Here is a 13,331-nt window from a genome sequence, read left to right on the forward strand (position 1 = left end):
TCCCGCCATTCCAAAGACCGTGTTCCAACACGCTCACTGGATTATTGCCTTTCTGTGTCTCTCTCCGGCTGCCTCTCACTCTGTTACTCTGTCGCACTCAGTGTTGGCGCTTTTGCTGGCTTAACATTGCGTCTTTGTGTGTGCATGGGCCGCTTCCCATCGCGGACCTCTCTGCAGCTCCACCAGGGAGCAATGCATGCTGGGAGGCGAGAAGCCGCACGTGGGGCAACTGCAGCAGCAGTGGCGCACGTACTTTGACTGGCTCGGCGAGTTGTCTGTTTGTGTCTGTCTTGCTCATGTGCACGCAAGCTTTGGAAAATATTTAACAGAAATGTCATTTGTACAATGACTATTTGGGGCCATACTGAAAAATACTCTGAGACAAAAGTTGTAAAATCGGAATATATATATATATATATATATATATATATATATATATATATATATATATATATATATATTGTATTCTGTTTTTATTTAAAGTTGTAACATTACAAGACACACAAAAAAATAATCATTGCTATAGTTTTGACAAAAATGTAAGGCCCCGAAAGAAAGAGTGGTTACTGGTCTCAGACTGTTGTGTTTAGGTTTTTGTGTTTGTGTTTAGCTTTACCTTTACCTTGAATTTGTTGAAGAGTGATGGGTGGCAGTCTCGTAAATGTGCTGTCGGAATTGGAAGTATTGACTCCTCGAGAAGCAACTCTTCGTAAGCGCGTTTTGCATATCCTTCCTCTACCAAGCTGCAGTACCTGAAAAAATCCTTACTTTTTCAACAAGGGGAAAAGACATAGGGCTCACTGACTGCTCGCACTGACAATGGGGGTGGAAGGTTACCGTCACTTTGCCTGGTAGGTAGGTACTTTAGTCATCCTGTGAGAGAAATTGGATTGAAACCAGTAAACGGCACTGAACGAAGCAAACACCGCAGGATCTCTTTGAAGATATCCTGGTTAATCTTCTGGTTTAAAATGTATCTCTAGTGGCAGCAGTCCTGCAACATTTCTGACACCTCGTATATCCAGTTGACAGACACCACATTGGTTGTGTAGTGGCACTGCAGTGCCTGTAGTGTCATTTGAGGACTCCTGTGAATCTCTTTGGGTGACTTCTTCTGCTTTCTGCAACACTGCCTTCTCACGCTTGAATGGCAATCTCTGCTGCTACACTCTTGAGAGAATAGCGCTAACGCACAGTGATGCTACCTTATTTAGGCGAGGTTGAACTGTCTCCATCCTGTCTCTCTGTGTTTTCTTTCAATCTCAGCTTCTCAGGTTACCAAACACTAGTAAAGGAGGAGCTTTGGAAAGTCAACCCCTCCACTCCAGCCCTTGTTTCCTCACTTATTCCACATCTCAATCTCCCCATGGAGCGCTAATGTGCAGCGGGAGCATCCTGCTGTGCATACACATGTACACGGCTAAACTGAGGTGGGGGGGATGGGGAGGAAACAGGATGAGAGGAAAGGAGGGGTACTGTATGTGTGTTACAGAGAGAGAGACTGATGCTGAGACGGTAATGGCGAGAATAGGAGGCAGCGTCACCCACCCAGACAGGAGGGAGGGGAAGGACAGACAGAGTGGAAGTGGAGGGGGAGAAGAGGAGCACAATGAAGTAGTGCCATTGTCCGCCTTGGCAGCGCTGCCATTCCACCATCTGCCCGAAGTGAGTGAGTGAATGAGGGAAAGGAGGGGAGAGAAGAAGAAGAGGAGAGGACATTCAAATGCAGTGGAGGGCAGGAGGAAAGATGGAGACGCACAGCCGACGGTGACTTTGTGAATTAATCGAGCAAAGGAGAGGTTCAGAGGGTTTTTTTCAGCGAGTGGATGGACGGAAGGGAAGGAGAGGACAGATAAGCGGCTAACACTTCTGTCATGTGAATATTTGACCACAGTTTAAGAGAAATGACTTGTCAGCTGTTTGTTTTTTTAAACCAAATAAGAAAGTGTACAAAAAAGGACTAATTCCACTCACTAAGTAGGACTTTTTTATATTGACTTTATGGTATCCTAATGTTGCTATCTTAAACTTTGAATATTCAGGTTGTTTTTATGCAAGTTTTCTAAGCATCAGTATTGTTCTCTATGTTTGCTGTTGGTTTGTTTTACTCTTACATGCCAGACATGCCCTAGTTGGAGCCAGTCGCATGCCGCCAACATGGCACGTCAACATTGATTGGCTTTGATGGCTGGCACGACGCCGCTCCAACTTTGATCATTTCCTGAGAGCTATTGATCTTTTAGGGGGATTTTGGTCCTCTTATTGCGTGAAAGAAATAATAACGTGGCGTCTTCAACGTTACGATTAGCTGTTGTCGTGTGATTCAACAAAGCTCTTTGTCTGCCAACACTTTTTCTGCTGTTGTTAGGACTTGGCAAACGTCCTCAACAGGCATCTCTTTTAATCTTCTGTTGCCATGGCAATGGTCTGCAGCTAAACACGGAGTAACATGTAAAGTTTTTGTTTATTACTTGTTTAAAAATGGTGCTTCTCAATTCTGTATTTGCATTTATTCATTTGAGAAGATGCATTCTATTTGAATTTGTGATTGTGTACCGTTTTTAGAAGATTCTGTCAAAATATAGACTGCCTGTTTTCACGCTTTAGACGGTCCTTGCCTGTGCTGAGCTCCACAGTCTGAGAAAATCAGGGTAGTTTCAGGTCACCTGTCTCCCCCTCCCCATTCCGTGTGTTCACCCTATGCCGAGTCTCCGCCACTTCCATTGTCCTGATCTCACCTTAATCAACTGCAGCGAACCTAAATCACCCTCAGTCAAACTGAGGTGCCGATTGGAGGAACTGTTGGATAAATTACATTAACAAACTAATTCTACTTGAACATTTTACTGTGCATGGCTGCCCAGCCTTGACACGGCTATCCATCCATCCATCCATCCATCCATCCATCCATCCTTCCTAACATATCCTCACTTGGGTCGTGGGCGTGCTAGAGCCTATCCCTGCTATCTTCGGGCGAGAGGCGGGGTACACCCTGAACATCTAAACAAAGAACCATTCGCACTCACATTCACTACAAACATTATAATAATCATTAATTGACATGGCTAATTAATGATTATTATAATGTTTGTAGCAGTTTCTCCTACTGTCCACGGGCAGATGACTAAGGATTTCCCCTCATGTATAGTGAGAGGGTTATCTCCAATGAAGTCACCTCACCTAACCTAACTGGTCTCCCGTACATGCTCAAGTATCCTTTTGGCTGTGCAAGGATCAACTGTTCTCTTTCAGCAATTTAATACTGTATAGCCAGATACTGTTGTGCGAGTTAAATAATTGCTTATCGTTATATTTGTGGTAGTTTCTTCTACTTTCCATGTGTAGATGACTCAGGATTTCTGCACATGTATAGCGAGTCATCTCTTTTGAAGTCACCTGACCTACCCTGTTTCCTGTGTGCACTCGAGCATCCTTTGGGCAGCACAAGGATTAACACCACTCTTTAAACAGTTTGGTTGTGCTAGTTTAAAGAAGTGAATACAAGTTGAATCTTTTGTAATCTTTTCTTAAGAACAATCCATTTGTATTTGGGGCTCATCAGACTGTTTGGTGTGCCCTTGATGGTTAGCCCTTGATGGCCCAAATGCAGGGTAACTTTTCCAGCCATACTTCTTTAACAACTTCTGTCTCACACTGGTCGACTGTGAGCCAATCCTCCACGGTGCTTCTAATCCACGACCAGATGGATGACTAGCAAACTTTGCTAGACAAGCCCCTCTGTGGTGCTAGACTGGTTGTGGTTTTGTGCCCACTGTAAGCTGGTGTGTGGGACTTCAGCTGTGGTTTGAAGTGTTTTTTTTTGTCTTTACTTCACATAAATACTGGTGCCAAACCTTGAAGGTGTATGTGTTATCCAAGTAAGATGTGTGCTGATCTCCCTAGAGGGAGCAAAGGTCAAGAGATTGTGACTACAACTAGTGCCTGAGCCACGCTGAGGCAGAGGTGTTGCCTGTTTGACTGTTTTCTTTGTGGAACTTTGGCTTGCGGGAAACTGTTAATGTTAACAGACTGTTGTCTGCCTTTAAGGTTGGAGTATGCAGAACATGAGGTGGTACACTTCATTTGTACTGTAGTCTACAGCTTGAAAAGCTTTATCTTAAGATGAATAAGGCGTACATTACTGCTCTTCTCTCAGGGAACTGACTATCATCTGGGTGTCTTGCTTGACTTTAAGGTGAGGGTGGCTATGTATAGAAGGGTTCAGCAGAGTGAGAGTTGAATTGTGTATTACAAATCAGGTCTCATTACTATCACAACAAACCTGCTGGCCTTCAATAGCCAATGACCTGCATCCTCTAGTTACATCACCACCGTGCTACTGCAGTGTGTATGTCATATACTTAACACATTTCTAATGGTGCTCTGAGGTGACCAATTTCAAACCACGACGGCCTCACTTGTTTTAGCCATATCAGGAACTTCAGTCAGGAACGGGCCGATGCTTGCCCAATCTTAACACTTTTTATTTTCTTATTTGTATCTCTTTCTGGTGTCTAAGTAGGTGAGCATGTCTGGCCTGTAGCCATCCCTTCTTTCTAGGCAAGGGGAGGCAAGAAAAGCTCGTAGTTAACACTTTCTAAACAAGAGGCACTGTAAAACAGGACAGCCTGGAGAACGGTTAAGCAGCCGCGGGAGGGGGCTTCAGTCAGGAACGGGCCGACGCTAGCCCAATCTTAACACTTTTTATTTTCTTATTTCTCTCTCTTCCTCATGTCTAAGTAGGTGATCATGTCTGGCCTCTAGCCATCCCTTCTTTCTAGGCGAGGGAGGCAAGAGAACCTTGTGGTTAACACTTTCTAAACAAGAGGCACTGTAAAACAGGACAGCCTGGAGAACGGGCAAGCAGCCGCGGGAGGAGGTGAGGGGGAGATCATCTGGAAGAGGCGAGAGGAAGTGGTGGCGCGGGAGAGGGCGGAGGCGCTCGAGAGCCAGAGGCTGGCCGAGTACATTGTGTGGAGAAAGAGAGAGGACTTCCAGGAGAGCAGAGGAGAGAAGGAAAGGAGAGACAGGAGTGCCGAGAAAAGGAAGGAGGCTGCGCCAGAAGTGATCTGGAAGAAGAGGGAGGAAGGCAACACGGGGAGGGAGTTAGCTAGGGCCAGTCAGGGCGGACACCAAATCGTTTGGAGGAAGAGAGAGAGGGAGTAGAAGATTTTCGTGGGCTTTACTAACAAGGGTGCTTCTACCAGGAGTTGGACAGTAGCCATATATTTGTAAGCTTTCTTTCTCTCCTTTAGCTGATTGAGGTTGCAGGTGTGTGTTGTATTGACCAATTGAAGTTGTGTATGTGTCGTCGCCTTGTTAGTGCGCACAGCCCCCTTGCGATTCCCCTCGCTGGCTGCTAATAGGGTTTTCATGGGCCTGTGTCAAGCTGGACAGAGCTGCCAAGGGAGCTGTCTCACACACACACACATGCGCACGCACACTCCTTCCTCGGAGCAGTATTTCACACACACACACACACACACCCACGCACACACACACACACATATGCAACGGTGTTAAGAGACAATCACTTGTGTTGATTTTATTTGGTGCTGCTGACAGCTGGACTGAAAGGCCATTAAGTTGGGACAAAATCTTCACAGCCATTGTTTTAAATGATACCCTGTTCACTTGAGCAGGATGATTTTTTTGTTTTGTTTTTGTTTTTTCATGAGCTGCTCACACAATGAACTCTGATTTGATGTCAACATGACACGCACTGAGACGCTCCAACGAAACTATCTACATCTATACATCACCATCATATGGAATGCTACACTTTTCCTAAAAGACATTTTTAACACTGCTTTCAATGTTGATGAAGCCATTTTTAAAGCAGTCCACTTTGGCCTGCCTGCTAATGAGTGGAGGACTGACAACCGGACAGATGGATGCCGCTCTGACTCTGAGGGAGACCGGCTGTGCGTCCTTAGGAGAGAATCTCTGAATGCTGAAACAAAGAGACCTTGATACAAATCACTACAGTCTGTGTGGACTTGTGCGGACATAAAAACTGATACAGCAGAACCATTATGGAGCTTGTCCCTAAAACGAAGTACACCCACTTTCGGAGTGAATCGCTCAGCTCCACTGATGAGACAAACTCCAATCAATCATCCTTCCCTCCTTCGAGTCCTGCCACCCCTCTCACTCCCTCTCCTGGTTTACCTTCCTCCCTGTCCTCCTCCTCTCTTACTCCCATCTTGCCCTCCTCTTCTCCCCGGCTGCCCGAGAACAGCCCCACCACCCTCTGCTCCTTCTTCCCAAGGATGGGCTCCTTGCGCCTTGGTGTCTCCGCCACTCTTCTCCCAGGACTCAAGGCCTCTAGCAGGCCGCTGCAGATTCGGGCACCTGCGGAGTCTCCCGGGGACGACAGGAGCAGCTCCAGCTCCTCCCCTCCCCCTCATCACCCACTCCCCCCTTTAACCGCTCCTTCTCCCCCTCCCCGACCCCCCCTACAGGACATGAACCGGCTGGGAGGGGCGTCCAGGAGGGCACGGGTTGAAGGTGCTCAACTCGGAGGAGATGAGTGGACACGGCATGGATCCTTCGTCAACAAGCCCACCCGTGGGTGGCTGCACTCCGACAATGTGGTCAGCACCACCGGTGTCGCCTACTCTGTACGGGTATGTGAATGACATTGTCACCTGTCCCCTTCAGACTGATTAGAACCTTTCAACTTATGGTGTGATATGGAAGCAGTGAGAAGTTTGGACACACATTCTCATTCAACAGCATGAATAAGTGTGTCCAAACGTTTGACTGCTCCTGTATACCTACTCACCACACACTCCATTAGCTTCACCTGTATAATCTATTGCAATCCAATAGAGCAATGTTTCCAATCTGCCCAAGGCACATACTCTATTTTGCATTAGAAAAATCTCATAGAAAACCACCAAACAAAAGTGTCACAAAAAATACTGTATATATATATATATATATATATATATATATATATATATATATATATATATACTGAAATAATTATGATCTCGTTTTAGTTTACCCACAAATTTGCTCAGTGTGAAATCTGGCTCTGTTTAATTCAACACAAAGCTATTAATCAGTTGGCTGAATGGGAACAGATCGATGCACAGGTTAATTGTACCTTCTGCCATCTAATGGAAGAGCTTATATGTTCTGCCTGTCACAATGCGTCACTGGCATACGTGAGGAAAAATACATATTTTGTAGTATGTAAATAATTTTTAGACCAATTAGGTGGAATTGTTTAATGTGCCTTGTTACAATGGTTGGGAATGACTGCAAAAGAGAATAAAAATTCTTATACAAGTATTAAAATAATATAGTAGCCATTGTAATATGTGGTCAGTTGTTAAGTAGGTAGTGGCTAACGATCTGTAATAATAGCAGTAAATGAATTTGAGGCATATTTTTTCTTAAATCTGTTTGTTTAGTGCATGGAGTTTCACCATGGGGATGGGTATTTGGTTGCATTTTCTTCATTAACTGTGGAAAACCCATCCATCCGTCCATTTTCTGAGCCGCTTCTCCTCACTAGGGTCGCGGGCGTGCTGGAGCCTATCGCAGCTGTCATCGGGCATACATACACCCTGAACTGGTTGCCAGCCAATTGCAGGGCACATACAAACAAACAACCATTCACACTCACAGTCACACCTCCAGGCAATTTAGAGTCTCCAATTAATTAATGTTTTTGGGATGTGGGAGGAAACCGGAGTGCCCGGAGAAAACCCACGCAGGCACGGAGAGAACATGCAAACTCCACACAGGCGGGGCTGGGGATTGAACCCGGGTCCTCAGAACTGTGAGGCTGACGCTCTAACCAGTCGACCACCGTGCCGCACTGTGGAAAATGAACAATTAATTGTTATTTTTCTAATATTTTTAAAGAGAAGGAACAATCTGAATGGTACAAACTCTTGTTTCTTTTTTTTGCCTTGCGCAGAATAATTCTACAGTGTTGAAAGGGTTGTACCATAGCAGAGGTCTGTGGATGTGGTTCAACTTCCTGTCGATGCCACAGTGTCTTCTTTAGTCAGCAAAGTAGTTGAGAAGTGCTTAAAGATTAATCTACAATCAATTCCATACATCAACACAACTGTTAACAATCGATCATATATGTGTGTGTATATTTATTTGCTTTTCAATAGCTAAGACAACAGGAAAAGTTTGCTTCTTTCATCTGTTGCTCATGTTACGGTGTTTGCTTCCTACTTCCTGTGCAGTACATGGGTTGTGTGGAGGTGCTACAATCCATGCGAGCACTAGACTTCAACACCAGAACTCAGGTCACCAGGTGAGGTCACACATTGTTTTCTATTTTGAGTCCTCCATTCCTCGTGTGTCTGGTTATATGGTTTAAATGTGGCCAGACACATTTCTGTGTTTGCCTGCTTGTCTCTCCTTTTTCGCTGCTTTAGTCTGACTTTGTATTTGCATGGTTTGTGTCTGCATGTCTGCTGCCTCATTGACCCCCCCTAAATTAGAATGTTGTGGCATTCCAGTGGTTTCCTTCTGGTTTACGTCGCAGTGTCTGTGGCACTGGGCGAGCACACCCCGCCAGTGATAATATGTTCTATCATTTGATCCACACAACACAACAAGAGTCCAGGAAGGTGTCAGCACTAATGACATGCTACACCATGCTTGAATGTTGTACATCTTTCAGGGAGGCCATATCAGTGGTGTGCGAGGCCGTGCCTGGAGCCAAAGGAGCCCAGCGAAGGAGAAAGGTACACAGCATGCACACTGGCTTCGTACACACACCCATATGGGACATTATTTATTTATACTGCTTAAGTGGGCAGCAGTGGTAAAGGGTTTTCTGGATAAGAGTTAGATTTACCTTTATTTTCCACTCTGTGGTTAGTTGGCTGTTCAGTCACACACTGACACATCACACATGCGTTTGGATTTAGGTTGATTGTACTCTCCTGCGGATAGCGGTGTATTTGCAGGTAATACCAGTCACCCTTGGGGGAAAAAAAGTGTCATAAACCAAATTGAGACTAAAATAAAGTTAAACAGCACACCCTTTTAACTTAAAAACTATCACCATAGTGACACCTTGATTGATTGGACATCGTTTTGAGTAACATTTTAACTATTATAAACAGAGTTAACGATTGCACAATAAAACAAACTAACTAGAAAGAAGTAAAGCTACTCAATGTGGTGAAGAAACAGGAAGGTGTTTGCAGAGTGATATAGTCACCTATTGGCCTTTTATAATTGCTTTGGCTTTTTATTGTATTGGTTGTATATAACAGCTAGACCCTTTCTAATGTCACTATAAGGTCAGTCTAGTTCCGTGGTGTCTATCAGCATACTTTTTTCCCTTTCCGATCATTGATGCCCTAGTACATTACAAGAAAGCCAATGTGTAAAAAAAACAAACACTTGTGGTGCCAATGCCTTAGGGCAACTCGACCACGGGACTGAACTGAATTGTCGCAAACCAACTGTAGTAAAGAACTCTCTGCCATATACAGCTACCAATTTACTGCAATGGAAAACTGCAACCTCTGGTGTTCGGGGAAACAACATTAAGAGGCTCCACAATTAGATTTACTGGACAGTCATCCCTCGCCATATCACAGATCACTTTTTGCGGTCTCACCTAATGCAGATTTTTAAATCTTATTTTATATCCTGGATTGTTCGCTCGATGGTGGGATTTTGCGGGGATCATTTTCCACATGCACAAATGTTACTGCAGATTTTGGTAGCAATAAGCGCAAGCCAGGAGGAAAGAGCGCATACAAGACAGACATTGTCCAAAGTTTGGGATCATTTTGAGCTTAAAAAAAGAAGATAAAGTGCAACGTGTTTACTGCAAGAGAACTGGCTTATACAACTGCACGTCTACGTTAAAGTTTACATTGTTAGCTGATTTAATATAGCCTCCCACCCATAGTTAGAATAAATTGTAATCCATTTACAGATGGTCAAGGATAGGCATTTGCGCCAGTGCCCTTTCAATTGCTTTTTTTTTTTTTTGAAGAAGAAGAAGAAGAAGAAAAAAGAAGCATGGACACAACTGACATTTGCCCAGAGGCACTTAACACACAGACTAGCTTATGGTGAGCCAGTTAACAACCAGCCACCAGTCTGAGCCAACAACAATGAACTCTACTCTCTCATTCGCTGACTCCCAGGTCACTCAGGCCGGGCCCTGTCTTTTTAATTTAATTATAATCTTAAATTTGTACGTCAACATGTACTTGAGCGGTGTAAATAAATGTTTTTCTGAATGAAGAAAATTTATTTTTCCTTATTGTACTCTTCAGAGTCTTCCAGATTGCTTAATTTATATTAAAGTCAAAAGAATTCTCTGCGGGGGCCCGGGGGATCCCCCCAGACCCTCCCTACAATGTTTTTTTTTGTTTTTGTTTTTTTTTTGTCACCTTTTTCATGCCTTTGGCATTTGCATGTCTGTATGTGTGTGTGTTGTGTTTATGTATGTCTTTTTGTGAAATGCCCTACTTTTATTTAGTAATTGAGAGAACATTACAAAGTTGTGCTCATATGTTTGATTACGAGGACAGAAATTGTAACATGTGGAATTCTCTGTTATGCTCTAATATCATTATGTCAGTGGCATAAATAAAACATCAATACTATTGTTTATCTTGAAGGTTTTTGGGAAAATATCTTGTTCTAAAAACTTTTCTATCGTGGCAGGTCTAAACACATATATTGAGAGAGAGAGCAAGAGCAAAGGATATCACAAAAATATTGTAGAAACAGTATAAAAGATTGACGATAAAAGAATAACAACTGTAATCAAAAATCTGCGATATAGCGGGCCCGTGAAGCAACAACCGCTATGTAGCGGAGGATTACTGTATCTGTCTTCTGTGATGATAAGTTGCAGAGACTCATTGCTCCAGGGCTGGGACTGATTGTTTCCATGACATGTGCATCCTGCGATTCACATAGTCTCTAGTGTAAAATGATCTATGTGATGTTGCGACAGTCGGCCACTCATCAAAAACTCAGTCTCACCAGATTTTCTTGCATGAAAACAGACAGGTGGTTGGCTATATTCACTGGCACTGTGCCATAGCACTGTTTGACCAAGGAATGCCTTGCCTGGAGCAGAACATAGCAGACATAATTATATGATTTAGCTAACCTAAAAGGTCCCTGTAATTATTGTAATCTCTGGTTATTCTAGCCAGGCATGTGAGTCCTGTCTCAAGATTCTTTTCAGGAACAGGCTGGCACAATAGTACTGGTGTTCTCGGTGCGTGTGTGTGTGTGCGTGTGTGAGTGAATGTGAATGTGAGAGATGTTCTTGGCCTGGCCTTTGTGGATCGCCCAGTCTGCTCCTCATGGGCCACATTTGGCCTTGCGGAGCAGACAGGATAGCTTTCACAATTGCAGCTGTTCTCTCACACCCCCACCCCAATCACGAGCAATAGCACACATGCGCCCACAGGTTCCTACGCCTACATGCTGAGACTTTTATCAAAGTCCTGTTTTCTTTTTTGTTGTTGTTTTTTGTTTTTCTTTACCTCTAAACCAGGGGTCATCAACATGGTGCTCGCTGATACCAGGTTGCCCTCAAGGATGACAGGAATTGCTCGCGGGCCTGTTTTATAAATAGCTCACCAGTGATGGGCCATTATGATTCCCTAGGAATGAGATTATTTGTAAATGTAAACACTTGCGGAGATTGATAGAAATAAGGTGGTGCATGTTGATATTTATGTCTTCTACCTTGTTAAATCATTGATAATTATTGTGAGAAATCATAGACGGAAACCATTGGTAATTATTGTTAAATCATTAACGTGTTCAGGCTTCACATAGATTTATTTAAGTAGTAATAGCACAATTAAAGCTAATTTAAGAAAACATATTATTCAGAATTGTGTATTAAACAGGTAGCCCTTCGCAGTAATCAGGACCCAACAAGTAGCTTTCAGTTTCTAAACCATGTTTGTTTGTTTCTGCTTTCTTGCCTTCCTAGCCGTCCTCACGCTGCCTCACGTCTATTCTGGGCAAGAGCAACCTGCAGTTTGCTGGCATGACAATCAGCCTCACCATCTCCACCAGCAGCCTCAACCTGCTGGCATCTGACTGCAAACAGGTGGGACAGAGTCTCTGTTTGACAGTGACCATGCTTATACACACTGCAGTAATCCCATATTAAAAAAATCATATTGAAGACTGAAAATGCCAAATGTCCAAGTATATTACCAGAGATAACACACGGAGCATTTTACTCCAGCCTGCATCCAGTGGGTGTTGTGAGCGCTAAGGATGAGCTAGGTTTGCGTAACTTTAGAGATAACAGACAAATTATAGCACAGTGGCAACATTTAACATCTTCAGCTCAAATTCCAGAAGGGAACGTCAACGTAGGGGATGTAACTTGGGTGTGCTTCCTCACTCAAAGACTCTGTGTAAAATCTGAATTGAAGTCCTCCCATACAGTGGAACATCCAAACACACAATCAGAAAAAAATGAACACAATCAGTTCAGTGATGCTGGTAGACTTCCAAGTTGTTCAAAAGATGGAAAGTTAATTATTTTCTTTTGTTGTTGTCGCCATCATAAATCATTGTTATTACTGTACGGTGCCTGTACGTTGGGGCTCACCCCAGTAGACGAAAGGGTAGCCTCCCTCTGCCCGCGCGTGGGAGGACAGGTCCTGAATGTTGTTGGTGCCTATGCACCAAACAGCAGCCCAGAGTACCCACCCTTTCTGTCCTTGGAGAGGGTGCTGGAGAGTACTCCCATTCTGCTGGAGGACTTCAATGCTAATGTAGGTAATTACAGTGAGACCTGGAAGGGCATGATTGGGTAGAATGGCGCCCCCTGATCAGAACCCGAGAAGTGTTCTGTTATTGGACTTCTGTGCTCGTCACGGACTGTCCATAACGAACACCATGTTCAGACATAAGGTTGTCGACATTTGCACTTGGCACCAGCACACCTTAGGCCTCAGTTCGATGATCGACTTTGTCATGTCATCGGACTTTTGGCCGCATGTCTTGGACACTCGGGTGAGGCGGCCGACCGGAACTGTGGCTGTAAAGTGGTTGGTGCCTGTCGTAGCAGCAATCCCCGAACCCGTTGGTGGACACCAATGATAAGGGATGCCATTAAGCTGAACAAGGAGTCCTGTTGGGCCTTTTTGGCCTGTGGGACACCACAGGCAGCTCATGGGTACTCGCTGGCGAAGCAGAACGCAGCTTTGTAGGTCGCTGAGGCAAAAATCCGGGAATGGGAGGAGTTCGTGAGGCCATGAAAAACGACTTCCGGACGGCTTTGAGGAAATTCTGGTCCAACATCAAACATCTCAGGAAGGGGAAGCAGTGCACCATCA

At 44.2% G+C, this 13,331-nt stretch overlaps 1 protein-coding gene across 5 annotated transcripts in view; it reads left to right on the forward strand.

Moving 5' to 3' along the window:
* The window catches only part of shc1 (SHC (Src homology 2 domain containing) transforming protein 1), a 43,229-nt gene that overhangs the window by 14,385 nt on the left and 15,513 nt on the right, over nucleotides 1–13,331 (forward strand). For 3 of the 5 annotated variants that reach the window (XM_061775589.1, XM_061775590.1, XM_061775591.1), the window contains exons 1-4: nucleotides 1,202–6,629; nucleotides 8,217–8,287; nucleotides 8,660–8,723; nucleotides 11,969–12,088. In XM_061775589.1, the coding sequence (XP_061631573.1) occupies nucleotides 6,036–6,629; nucleotides 8,217–8,287; nucleotides 8,660–8,723; nucleotides 11,969–12,088 (849 nt within the window). In that variant the 5' untranslated portion in view covers nucleotides 1,202–6,035. Of the gene's footprint in view, nucleotides 1–1,201; nucleotides 6,630–8,216; nucleotides 8,288–8,659; nucleotides 8,724–11,968; nucleotides 12,089–13,331 lie in introns of those variants that run through there. The other 2 variants (XM_061775592.1, XM_061775593.1) reach the window with 2 other exon arrangements.

This window comes from Phyllopteryx taeniolatus, chromosome 6, assembly GCF_024500385.1.
Source record: "Phyllopteryx taeniolatus isolate TA_2022b chromosome 6, UOR_Ptae_1.2, whole genome shotgun sequence".
NCBI lineage: Eukaryota > Metazoa > Chordata > Actinopteri > Syngnathiformes > Syngnathidae > Phyllopteryx > Phyllopteryx taeniolatus.